Source organism: Petaurus breviceps, unplaced genomic scaffold (genome assembly GCF_028583685.1).
Source record: "Petaurus breviceps papuanus isolate PSGF00001 unplaced genomic scaffold, PetGlider_PUasm1.0 184, whole genome shotgun sequence".
NCBI classification, from domain to species: Eukaryota; Metazoa; Chordata; class Mammalia; order Diprotodontia; family Petauridae; genus Petaurus; species Petaurus breviceps.
In genome coordinates, this window is record NW_027185793.1 from 16,335,302 (window position 1) to 16,347,611 (window position 12,310).

General features: G+C 37.2%; 1 protein-coding gene across 1 annotated transcript in view; it reads left to right on the forward strand.

Annotated features, from left to right (window-relative positions):
• The window catches only part of MEGF10 (multiple EGF like domains 10), a 165,693-nt gene that overhangs the window by 113,035 nt on the left and 40,348 nt on the right, over positions 1-12,310 (forward strand). The window contains exons 12-13 of the mRNA XM_069088175.1: positions 5,145-5,308; positions 8,675-8,777. Coding sequence (XP_068944276.1) covers positions 5,145-5,308; positions 8,675-8,777 — 267 coding nt within the window. The remainder of the gene's footprint in view (positions 1-5,144; positions 5,309-8,674; positions 8,778-12,310) is intronic.

The window sequence follows — 12,310 nt, forward strand, 5'->3', positions numbered from 1 at the left end:
GGAAGAAAAGTTGGGAAGAGAAATGAGAACAATGCAAGAAAATTACAAAATGAGAGTCAGCAGCCTGACTGAGGAAAATCAAACCTTAAAAAATAGACTAACTCAACTGGCAAAAGAGGCTCAAAAAGGCAATGAGGAGAAAAATGCCTTAAAAAGCCAAATTTGCCAGATGGAAAAAGAATCTCAAAAGCCCAATGAGGAGAACTATTGCTTCAGAATTAGATTGGAGCAAATGGAAGCTAATGACTTTATGAGAAATCAAGATGCTGTCAAACAGATCCAAACAAACGAAAGAATAGAAGGCAATGTGAAATATCTCATGGGAAAAACCACTGACCTGGAAAAATAGATACAGGAGAGATAATTTAAAAATTATTGGACTACCTGAAAGCCATGATCAAAGTAAAAAACTAGAATCATCCTCCAAGAAGTTCTCAAAGAAAACTGCCCTGATGTTTTAGAACTAGAGAGCAAAATAGAGGTTGAAAGAATCCACCGACCACCTCCTGAAAAAGATCCCAAAAAGAAAACTCCTAGGAATATTATAGCCAGGTTGCGGAATTCCCAGATTAATGAGAGAATATTGCAAGCAGCCAGGAAGAAACAATTTGAATATTGTGGAAACACAATCAGGATAGCCCAGGATCTGGCAGCTTCTACACTGAGGTATCAAAGGGCTTGGAATACAATACTTCAGAGGTCAAAGGAGCTGGGATTAAAAGCAAGAATCACCTACCCAGCAAAACTGAGTATCATGTTTCAGGGGAAAATATGGTCACTCAGTGAAATAGAGGACTTTCAAGCATTCTTGCTGAAAAAACCAGAGTTGAATAGAAAATTTGACATTCAGATACAAGAAGCAAGAGAAGCATGAGAAGGTAAACAGGGAAAAGAAATCATAAGGAACTTATCAAAGTTGAACTATTAACATTCCTACATGGAAAAACAATCATTGTAACTGATGAAACTTTTGTCAGTATGAAAATAGTTGAAGGGAATGTAAATATAAATATATATATATATATATATATAAATATAATGTCTATATATGAGGGTATATGGGCATATGAATACATATGTGAACATGTGTATATATGTTTACAGGTATACATAGATAGAGGGCACAGGACCAATTTAACAGGAAGGGATGATACTTAAAATGTGAAATTAAGAGGGGAGAGAGGAATATAATAAGAGGAGATGGGGAGAGACAGAATGGGGTAAACTATCTCATAAAGAAGAGGCAAGGCAAAATGGTTACAATGGAGGGGAAGAATAGGAAGGCAAAAGGGAATGGGTCAACCTTATTCTCATTGAATTTGGCTTGGAGAGGAAATGAAATACACACTAAATAGGGTATCTCACCCTACAGGAGAGTAGGGGGGAAGGGGATGAGAGGGGGGATGATGGGAGGGCAGGCTTGGGGGGAGGGAAGTTGGAAGCATCCACTTTTGAAAAGAGATCAAAGTAGAGAATAGAACAAGTGGGAGGTGGGATAGGAGGGAGGGAAATATAGTCAGTCTTTTACAATATATCTACTATGTTAATGTTTTGCATTAGCTACACATGTAGAACCTATACTGAACTGCTTATCTTTCCAGTAAGGCTGGGTGAGAAGGGAGGAAGGCAATGAATCTTTAATTCAAAGTTGTAAAATCAAATGTTTAAACATATATATATATATATATATATACTATTATTAATACTATTTTACATGTAATTGGGAAATAAGATATACAGGCACTGGGGCATAGAGATTTACCATGCCCTTCTGGAAAAGTCGAAAGGGGTATGGGAGAAAATATGGGAGAGAGCAGATTGGAGGAGGGGATATCCTGTGGGACTGCTATTTTGGGGTGGTGGGTAGGGGAAAACCAGGGAGAAAATTTGTAATTCAAAATGTGGTTGAAATGAATGATGTAAATCAGAAGTTAATAAAGCATTTGAAAAATGGAAAAAAAAATTTAAAAAAAAAAAGATTTTTCTAGGTCTAAGAGGAATAAACTGAAGTCCTCACTAGTATAAAAGAAAGTTTGCTTTTCATGTTTATTCTTCCCTATCTCTATAGGCATATTTCTTAGCCCCTCATTTGATATGTGAGGACTTGTGATAATTACTCCTTCTCTGTATCTAATACTTATATTAGAAGAAAACTAGCACTTTTCAGTTCTGTTGTTCTGAAATTCATGGAGATTTCACTTAAATCTTCTAGGATTCAGTTCTGGACTTTCTGCTTTAATGTAAGAGGTTTTTGTTGTGTTTTCTTTTTGCATTAGTGCAAAAAAATTATCTAATCCTAAGTAAATTTGGGTAAGAACTATTTGTGGCATTAAATCCAGACAAGAGTCATTTCACTGATATTTTATGTACTTGTTTATATTAAGTTTTTATGTTTGATCAGGAATTCACATATGATTCCCTGAGGGTAGAAATGTTGGTTTATCTAGAAAATCAAGCCATCTATTTTGGAAACTGTCCTAATAAAAAAGAAAAAAAAAGGATCAAAATTTGGGGGAGGTTAGGTGGCACAGTGAATAGAACACTGGCACTGGATTCAGGAGGACCTGAGTTCAACTCCAGCCTCAGACACTTTAACACTTAATAACCGTGTGACCTTGGACAAGTCACTTGACCCCAATTGCCCTGCCTTCGCCCCTCCAAAAAATAAAAATAAATAAAAATTTTTCTTTTAAATACATTTTCACTTTTTTTTTGGTGTTGTTTTGCTTTTTAAAGAATACATTTATTTAATGCCATATAAAACTCAGTATAGTAGAGTGGGTGTGACTGAATGTTAAGGCGATTTCTATACCCCCATTCAGATAGCCTGTTCATGTTTGTTTGATGCTGGCACTTCTCTGTAGAGAGAGAACAAATGCCTTAAGAAGAGCCAGACCAAGGTGTGGCTTTGTTCTTTTAGTTAGAAGAGCTGGTCTTACCTGCTGCACTGCCTGCCTACTAGGGCTCTGCCGCTGGACAACTTGAATCAGTCATTCAACAAATATGTATGAAGCCGCCACTATGGGCCAGGCACTGTGCTAATGACGGAGATGCTGAGAGAGACAAAACCACAATCCCTGACCTCAAGAAGTTTACATTTATAATGAGAGAGACAATATTGTCTTTTGCCTTTCTTTGTACCTCTAGCCCTTAGCACAATGCCTAGTAGTAGGGTAGTTAGTTGTTTCAGTGGATGGAACATTGCCTTTGGAGTCAGAAAGGCCTGTGTTCAAATCTAGTCTTTGAAATTTACTAACTTTGTGACCCATGGCAAATCTTAACCAATTCCTGCCTCAGTTTCCTCCTCTGTAAAATCAGGACAATAATAGCACCTGCTTCCCAGGGTTGTTATAAGCATAAAATGGGTAAAGCACTTTGCAGGCCTTAAAGCATTATATAATGCTAGGTAGTTATGATTTTGTGGGTGCTTAGTAAATGCTGCCAGCTTTAACTATGTACAAACAAGATATATTCAGAATGGAAAGAAGGAATTGCAAAAGGAAAGCATTGGGGAAGGGAGGGCAGAAACCCAGAGAGGCCTTCCATAGAGGGTGGGATTTGAGATGAGTCATGGAGGAAGCAGAGGTAAAAGTGAGCGATAGAACATTTTTAAGTATGGGGACATCCAGTTCAAAGGCATAATGTCAGGAGTCAGGGTGGAGGTGGGGAAGAAGGAGGAGGGACAGTAAGCAGTACAGTGCCACTGTGTTTTAGAGTACATGGAGGGGAGCAGTAACTAAACTAGAATAGAGACTAAAGAGTAGGAAGAGGCCAGATTGTAAAAGACTTTAAATGCCAGGCAAAGGTCTTTATAGTTTTATATTTGATTATAGAGGCAATAGGGAGTCAGTGGAGTTTACTTGGTAGGGGAGAGGATTCAATGGTCAGATGTACACCTTAGGAAAAATGACTTTGCCAATTATGTGGAAGACAGGCTGGAGTGAGGAGAAATTAGAAGCAGGAAGACCAACCAGAAAGCTATTACAAGTCCAGGTGTTAGGTGATGAGAATCTGTATTAAGGTGGTGATCATGTGAGTGGAGAGAAGGGGATAGATACAAGAAATATAAAGGTAGAAATGGCAGTATTTGACAAGAGATTGGATATATGGGTGAATGGGAGAAGAGGCAGGGGTGCCACTGAGGGTGCAAGCCTGGGTGACTGGGACAGTCGTGGTGCCCTCAATAGTAATTAGAAAAGTCTAGAAGAGGGGAAGGTTCAAGGATAAAGGTTCTGTTTGGTGTAAGCTGAGTTTGAGATTCCTGGGGACATCTATTTTGAGATATCTAAGAGGCAGTTGGTCTTACAGAAATGAAACCCAGAAGAAAAGTTAGTGCTGCATATATAGATCTGGGAATCATCACCAGAGATATCATCAACTCTGAGAACTGGTGAGATCACCAAGTGGGATAAGTTAGAGAAAAGGAAGAGAAGAGAGGACCTAGGACAGAACCTTGGAGCATTATGCAGTTAATGTTATTTGAATGAAGATCCAACAAAAAAGACTGAAGCAGGATCAGAGAGGAAAGAGGAAAAGCAGGAGAGAACAGTGTCATGAAAACCCAGGAAGACATGGTGATCTGCAGTCAGTGGCTGCAGAGAGGTCAAACAGAATGGTCATTGAGAAAAAAAAAATGCCATTAGATTTGACAATTAAGAAGTCATTGATAACTTTGGAGAAGATTGTTTATGATGAATGATAAAATCAAAAAGTAAATAGAGGATTCATTGGTGAGTGAGAAGAGTGGGAAATGACAGTACCTAATGTAGATGGCTTTCTCAAGGGGCTTAGTCAAAAAGTGGAGAAGAGATTTCAGACAATAGATAATGGGCATGGTTGAATCAAATGAGGATTTTTTTTAATGGGACATGTTTGTAAACTTCAGAGAAATGATATACATAGGGAGGGAATGAAAATTAAAGATATTAACACCAACCTGCTGAAGATGCCAAGAAGGGATAGGATCAAGTGTACATTCAGAGGACTTGTCAAGGAAAAGATCCACCTCTTCATCTGAGATAGCAGTGAGAGAGAGAGAGATAATGGGGAAAGAAGTATGGGTTATGTGAGATCAGTGTGGCTATAAATAGTATGAATAGATGCCTTCATTTCCTCAACATATTGATGACACTCTGCTGTGGCAGGTTGGCATGGCGTGGATTGCTCCATCAACTGTCCCAGTGGAAAATGGGGCTTTGCCTGCAACTCAACCTGTGAATGCCTAAATAGAGGAGCTTGCAGTGCTCTGGATGGAACCTGTACCTGTGCTCCTGGATGGCGAGGGGAGAAATGTGAATTTGCTTGCCAGGTAAAACTCAAGACATCTAACTGTGAAAGGGTGTGAACGTTTCTCTTCCAAAGCATGTCTGCTTGAGAATTTTCTGCTGTTTTTCTGGATAGCTTGGGTCAATTTAAACAAAGCCCAGAGAGATAATAGAATTATTGAATTCTTTAGATTCAGATCCTTGGGAAGTATTTGTAAAAATGGGAGATAAGAGTGGGGTAGAAAAAAGGAAATTGGGAAATTTTCATGTAGTCTGCAATATTCAAAACATCTGGATGGTGGCAGGCAATGGGAAAACATTGTCCTTATCATACTTTCCTTTTCTCTTCCCTTGATCTCCATTCTCTACTTAAATATACCTCTCGTGGTTTTTTCCTTCTCCGTTTATATAAAAGTCGTTAACATTTAATTAGCATCTAGTCTGCACTTCTCGTATTAATCCTTAGGTTACAAAAGAAATGCTGGAGCTCTTTCAGATATTTATATGGCACTTTAAAATGTATAAAAAATGTCAATTCTTATCTATTTATGGGGTAATAAATTTATTTAGTATTTCCTAGTTCAGATACTTATTTACTTGTTTACTTAAAAGCATGTATATTTTGTAGGCAGATAAAAGGTCATAATATCTCGAACTACAAAAGCCCTCAGAGGTCATAGCATAGTAGGAAGAGCACTGGTTCTCAAGTTGGAGGATCTAACTTCAAATCTCACCCCTAATTAATGCTGACTACCTTTGGGTCCATGACTTATTCTCCCTCGTCTTCAGTTTCCTCTTCTATAAATGGAGTGGGTCAGAATAGATGACCTCTGAAGTCCTTTCCAGCTCTAAATATATGCTTCTGTGAATGAGTTCAAAAACTAGCTACATGCGTTCTCTAATAATATAACACCCCTTTTATTTCCCCGACTCCAAGGAATACTTTGACACTTTCACACCCGTCAATCAGTACTTATTGAATAACTGACTTACCTCCATTTAGACTTCTTTTCTCAGCCTTTTCCACCTGAGATACTGAATTCCATCTACAGTATTTTTGTCTTCAAAGAACATACTGTTATCATGATATGAAAGTAGTTGAAATGCAGCATTATTGAAGTATGCCCACTAGCAGAGGAGACACTTTCTCCTCACTGTTTCATCCAAGCAGAACTTCACTTTCAAAGGTACAGAAGAAACTCTTAATAGATCACATGAAGGTTCTATCCCTGGATGCCCTAGATATTCACTAGTAGCTAAGTAGGTTTCACCAAATTACATCTAAGCTTTGAGCAAATTTTCAGTATTTTGAATTTGGAGATTTTCTTTCCTTCACAATCCAATTATAGTACTGGCAAAAGGAAACTCTTGAACATCATCTTTCTGGGTTTTTTATGCATCAAATGTATTAGCAAATTAAACTATTTTTCTGTTGAAGTCCCATTATATTGTTCTGCTCTGAAATTTTAAAATGATTTTGATAAGACTGTATATTCATCTTCAGCCTTTACAGGCAAGTATCAACCAACAAGCTTTGAAAATAGATACCACCCTTCCCAACCTTCCATTCCCAAAACATAAACACTCTATCACACTCAGATGTTCTTTGGAGTGGGTCTTCCTGGGGATATCATTATACCATCAATACCAACATCACGCATGTTTTCTGTTGATTATATACCTTTTCCCCTTGTTAGCTGCAATTATGATTTATTTTCTTCAGCTGGGAGAGTGCTACTGGTGTCCTTCCTTTGCAGCTACTTTATAGACTAACTCTAGAATGAAAGAGAAAAGCTATAATATCCTTCTCCCCCAGACTTAAGTGCCATGCCCACGAAACATTTTGATTTCTATTGTCCTATAGCAAAATGATGTGTTTATAAAAATAAAATGGCAGGATATCTCAGTAAAGTTTTGAATTATAATTTAGAATATACTAAAACTCATCGTGTTATTTTTTAAAAGACAGGAAAAATATAATTTTTAGATAAATTATTTTAAAATAAACACGTAAGTGAAAAGTCTATAGAAACAGATCATGTCTAATCTTTTCAGCCCATTGTGTGCATAGAATTGTAAAGAAAAGAAAGAATCTTACTTTTCCCTCTACTTAATACATTAAGAAGAAGCAGAGCATAGTGGGTGAAGGCCAGGATCTAGAATCAGAAAGGCTTGGTTCAAATTCTACCTCAGACATTTAATTAATCATGTCACCCTGGTCAAGTGGCTTAACCTCCTTGAACCTCATTTTCCTTATCTGTAAAATGAAGGGGTTAAATCTGATGATCTTTAAAGTTTCTTCTAGATTTTTTTAGACTAGGTCTTCCTGTCTCACTAAGTCTGGAAGCCATTCACAGGCCTGATACTATTGCTGAATGGAATAGTGGCTTCAACTTGTGCCATTTTTCTTCCTTCCTTCCTTCCTTCCTTCCTTCCTTCCTTCCTTCTTTTTTTCTGCAGGGCAGGACAATTGGGGTTAAGTGACTTGCCCAAGGTCACAGGGGCTAGTAAGTGTTAAGTGTCTAAGGCCAGAATTGAACTCAGGTCCTCCTGACTCCAGGGCCGGTGCTCTATTCACTGCTCCACCTAGCCACCCCTAACTTGTGCCATTTTTCTAAACTGGACTGGTTTGCCCCTCTTTAGGCAGCCTGATGACTCTCCTCTTCAGGGGCTCGCTATATTGACACCAGACTTAGTGTGGACACCTTTAGCCCTCCTGCAGCTCAGAACGCCTGAACTCAAGTAATTCACCAGCCTCCAAGTGGCAAAGATCACAGGCAGGCACCATCATGCTTGGCCCTTCTGGTTCCAAATCTATAATTTTAGCATCTGTGGGAGAGAGTCTAACATCTGTTTCTGTGGGAGAGATTAAATAGTATGAGGTTTTCTGATTCAGTCTTTCCACATTTATCTCTCACTCTTAAATCAGAAAATTTCTTGTTGTTTAGACTCTTCAACAGAATGAAGATACTAAGGAGCAGAAAAAAATAAATAAAAAATAAATTAATTAAAAAATAAAATAAAAAATTCTTTCACTTATGGTTTAGTGTAACTGATAGATGAACTGAGACAGTGACTGAACTGAATCTGAATAATTAACCATTATTACTTAATAGTTCACTTCAAAATTATTTTGAAAAGTCTTATTTAAAGGTCCTCACCTTAACTTTTTAATTCAACCAATTCCAAATTATATTTTAAAACCTATTAAGGGGATATTATTTATGCTAAGGTAGGAAGTTCTTCTTTCAACTAAGTGAGGAAAAAAATAAGAAAAACAGAGGAGGGCAGTTATTTCCATAGTATCTAAAATGACATGTGCCTTATTGTTGCATCTCTCCTCCTCTGAACCCTGTGTTCTGTAATTTTCCACATCTTTCATTGCTGTGTTTGAACAACTGTATTGACAGGATGGAACATATGGGCTGAACTGCATGGAGCGTTGCGATTGTAGTCATGCTGATGGCTGCCATCCCACTACTGGCTATTGTCACTGTCTCCCTGGATGGTCAGGTAAGAATCAGAGACTTTGGAGTGGCTAGGTGGCACAGTGAATAGAGAGCACTGGCCCTGGAGTCAGGAGGCCCTGAGTTCAAGTCCAGACACAGACACTTAACACTTACCAGCCATGTGACCTTGGGCAAGTCACTTAGCCCCAACTGCCCTCCAAAAAGAAAAAAAAAAAGAATCAGAGGCTTTAGAGAGAAAAACTAACTAATAAAAAAGCCCTCACTGTCCTTCGAAGCCCCCTTTCTCTCCTTCAATGAAATGACATACATCAATCTTTTAATAACGGAAGAAAACTCAAACCACTGGTACTGATAGAATACTGTTGAACATCTTCACAACCTTATCTCTTACACTTACCTGACGATCCCAATAAATCATTTCACCTCTCTGGGCATCATATTCCTTATCTGTAATGTAAAGGCATAATATTAAATGACCTCTATTATCTTTGCCAGATTTGATCTTATGATTTTCTTTGAGAAACATAGAAAATAATGCAAATATAAGTAAAGAGTAAGGCAAAAGTTCTATAAGTGAATGACTGATGTTCAGTTTATTAAGTGCATACTATGTGAAAAGTACTAGATTAGGTGCTGGAGATATACAGATACACAGGACCTGCTTACACTCTAACGAAAGGAAAAATAATATGATAGAAGAAAGAGTGTGATAAATGCGGGAGGAGAGGGCCAGACAAAATGCTGTCAGAAACCTGAGGAGTGGAAATTAAATGAAGCTGTAAAGATAAGTGAAAACTATAAAGCTGAAAGGTCTCCGAAAGTTTGGAAATTCATTCCTGGGTATAATTTTTTTTTTTTTAACAAACGTGATCTTAAAGGAGATCCAGATTGCTCTTTTGAACCAATTAGTCAACTACATTCAGGAGTTTCTTTTTTTATTATGTTGTCTTATGGTTGACTATTTTAATTACAAAGTCCATCAAGGTAATAGTTGTTTTGTCCATGAGAACAGTGTTATTTGCTGATGAGATGTAGGTATTTAACGTTACATCTCAGTGTCTCAGGTGTGTTAAAATATTCCTGTTCTGTTAAAAAAATTTATTTGTACTTAAATCCAAGCTAAATGAAACATATTCAAGTAATTTTAAATTATAAAAAAGATACCCCAAATTCTATACTGTTCTAGAAGGGTGCCTTGTAATGAATAGAATAGAATTATTAACAAATTTTAAATGTGTAATTCCAAATATATAATAAAAACATCACTGACTCTTCAATAAAATGTTGCAGTTTTAAACTAGGGGTTGAATGAAAGATAGGTTAGATATTCCCAGACCTTTAAAAAAAATCATGCCATCAATAGTGCTAAGCATTTTTCAGCTTTAAATTCAGTTACTTTTATATTTAGGAAACCATGGGATTACCTAGAAAGTTCTATTTTAACTTGCTGCTGCCATGAGAGTTTAGACTTGGCATTTGAAAAAAAAAATATTCTCCCATCATGTCTTGAAACAGGTTGATAGTGGGTGACAATTCAGTAAATTTTGCTACTCTTTTTTAGGAGAATTTAGTTTGCATGAGGAATGAATGAATGAAAAAACATTTATTAAGCTTGTCATTCAAGTACTGAGGATACAAAAAAGAGGCGAGAGATAGTCTTGCCCTCAAGAAGTTCACAGTTCACAGAGACAACAGACAAATATGTACAAACAAGGTAGACAGAGAAAAAATAGGAAATAATTTAAAGAGGGAAGGCACTAAAATTAGGAGAGGTTGGGAGAGTCTTTTTGTAGAAGATGGGATTTTAATTAAGCTAGGATATAAATAAGCTAGGATAATTAAGGCTTCAGTATATGTGCATCCCAAGAACTATGCCAAATATGCTGAAAATATAAATACAAACAAGCAAAATAATTACATCTGTAAGATGGGGGTCAAAAAGTGAGAAATCAGACTGAAATGTATAGTGAGGAAGACTGAGCAGGCAAGTTGAATCTTCAGCTTCTTAGCTGGGTTTTTATAGCTTTTTAGACTTATTTAGAGTACACAGCCAGTTAGTAGCATTCCGTGGAAAAAAGGGAATAGAGGAGTGTGCAAGCCTTGGAGTCACAAGAATTGTTAAAAGTCAGATTTGTTCCTCTTGGGAAATGCATTACTCTGAGGTTAGTCTTTCCAGAATTTCCTGTGTGGGAAGGAAATCTTTAAGATGGTGGAGGCCCTTTTAAAATATAATCGTTGTTGTCCATTCAGGAAGTTAAGTAGGCATTTAGGGAAGTTAAGTACAAACACTATAGTGCTGTTTCCTTGATCTCAGAGGTTACTTTATCTGAGAGAATGTTTTTCCCAGACCCATAGAACTTAGATCAACCACCTCTTCCACAGGTCCAGAGATTACGCTTTTTTTTTTTTTCTGGTGAAGGCCTTTCTAATAAGCAGGTGAGGTCATTTTTTTTAACTCTGTCACACCAAATCTGCCTTTGTTATATTAATGTCTTAAGTTGTATTAAGAGGACATCAGAATATTCTTGTATTCACTGGTAGTTATGTGGCTTTCTGCTTTGGTTGAGAACCAGACTTTAAAAGCCACATCCTAAATCTGCATGAGAGAGGACGCAAATGTTGGCCTGAGGCCTGGAAAAAATGCTGCATTCCACTGTCTGGGTCATGAAAGAGAGACAGGGATTGGCAACACAAATCATCCCGTCTGGCCTTAGACTTGTAAGGACTCCATAGGAAATAACACTGATCCTTCCATACAACATAATGGTATAATTAGGCTGTCCATCATTATGTAGCTGTGTCTGTATTTAGCAAGGAATATCATGTACTGATGGAGTCAATTTACCATATGAAAATCTATTGTTTTTTCAGCTTTCAAGTAATTGCTGCTTATAGGCAGCCTCAACTGACTCATCTTGGTATTTTTCTAAGCCTTCTGAGCTGAGATATTAATCCCTAGTTATTTTAGCCCATTGTATGACGTTTCTTTATAGACGTATTTCTTCCTAAAATGTACCCTCTACTAAATGTAAGCACCTACTGTGAGCTCACATAGAGATAGGAGAAGAAGGCTGCTGAGGTTTCAAAAGTGTATTATACTCTGACTAAAAACTTTAGTCAAGGACAGGGGTAAACACTGCTAGTTAAAAACTAATATTTTTTAACCCAAGTTGGAATGTTTAATCAACTACAAACCTCCCATGAGTGCGTGTGAGTACTCCCATGAGTACGAGTAATGGATATCTATTATGCAAAGTGTTTTTAATTTGGACACCAATTTCTGAGCCAAGTCATTAATATCAATGAGAGAGTTAAATTACTTTATTTCTCCTCCCATTCCTTGTTCAGAAGGTCATGTGACACATTAAATGTCATTTGGCAAGGAGGTAGTATTCATGGAAGCAATGTGATTTGTGAGAATGACATTCATTACAAATCGGGGAAAATGTTACAAGTACTTGAACCCTCTATGACTCTATGAAAATGAAATATGTGTTCCAAATAGGGCTATACTGTGACAGAGGCTATTTTGATGGGGGAAATGACTGTGCCACAATCTTAGAATTCAATATCAGG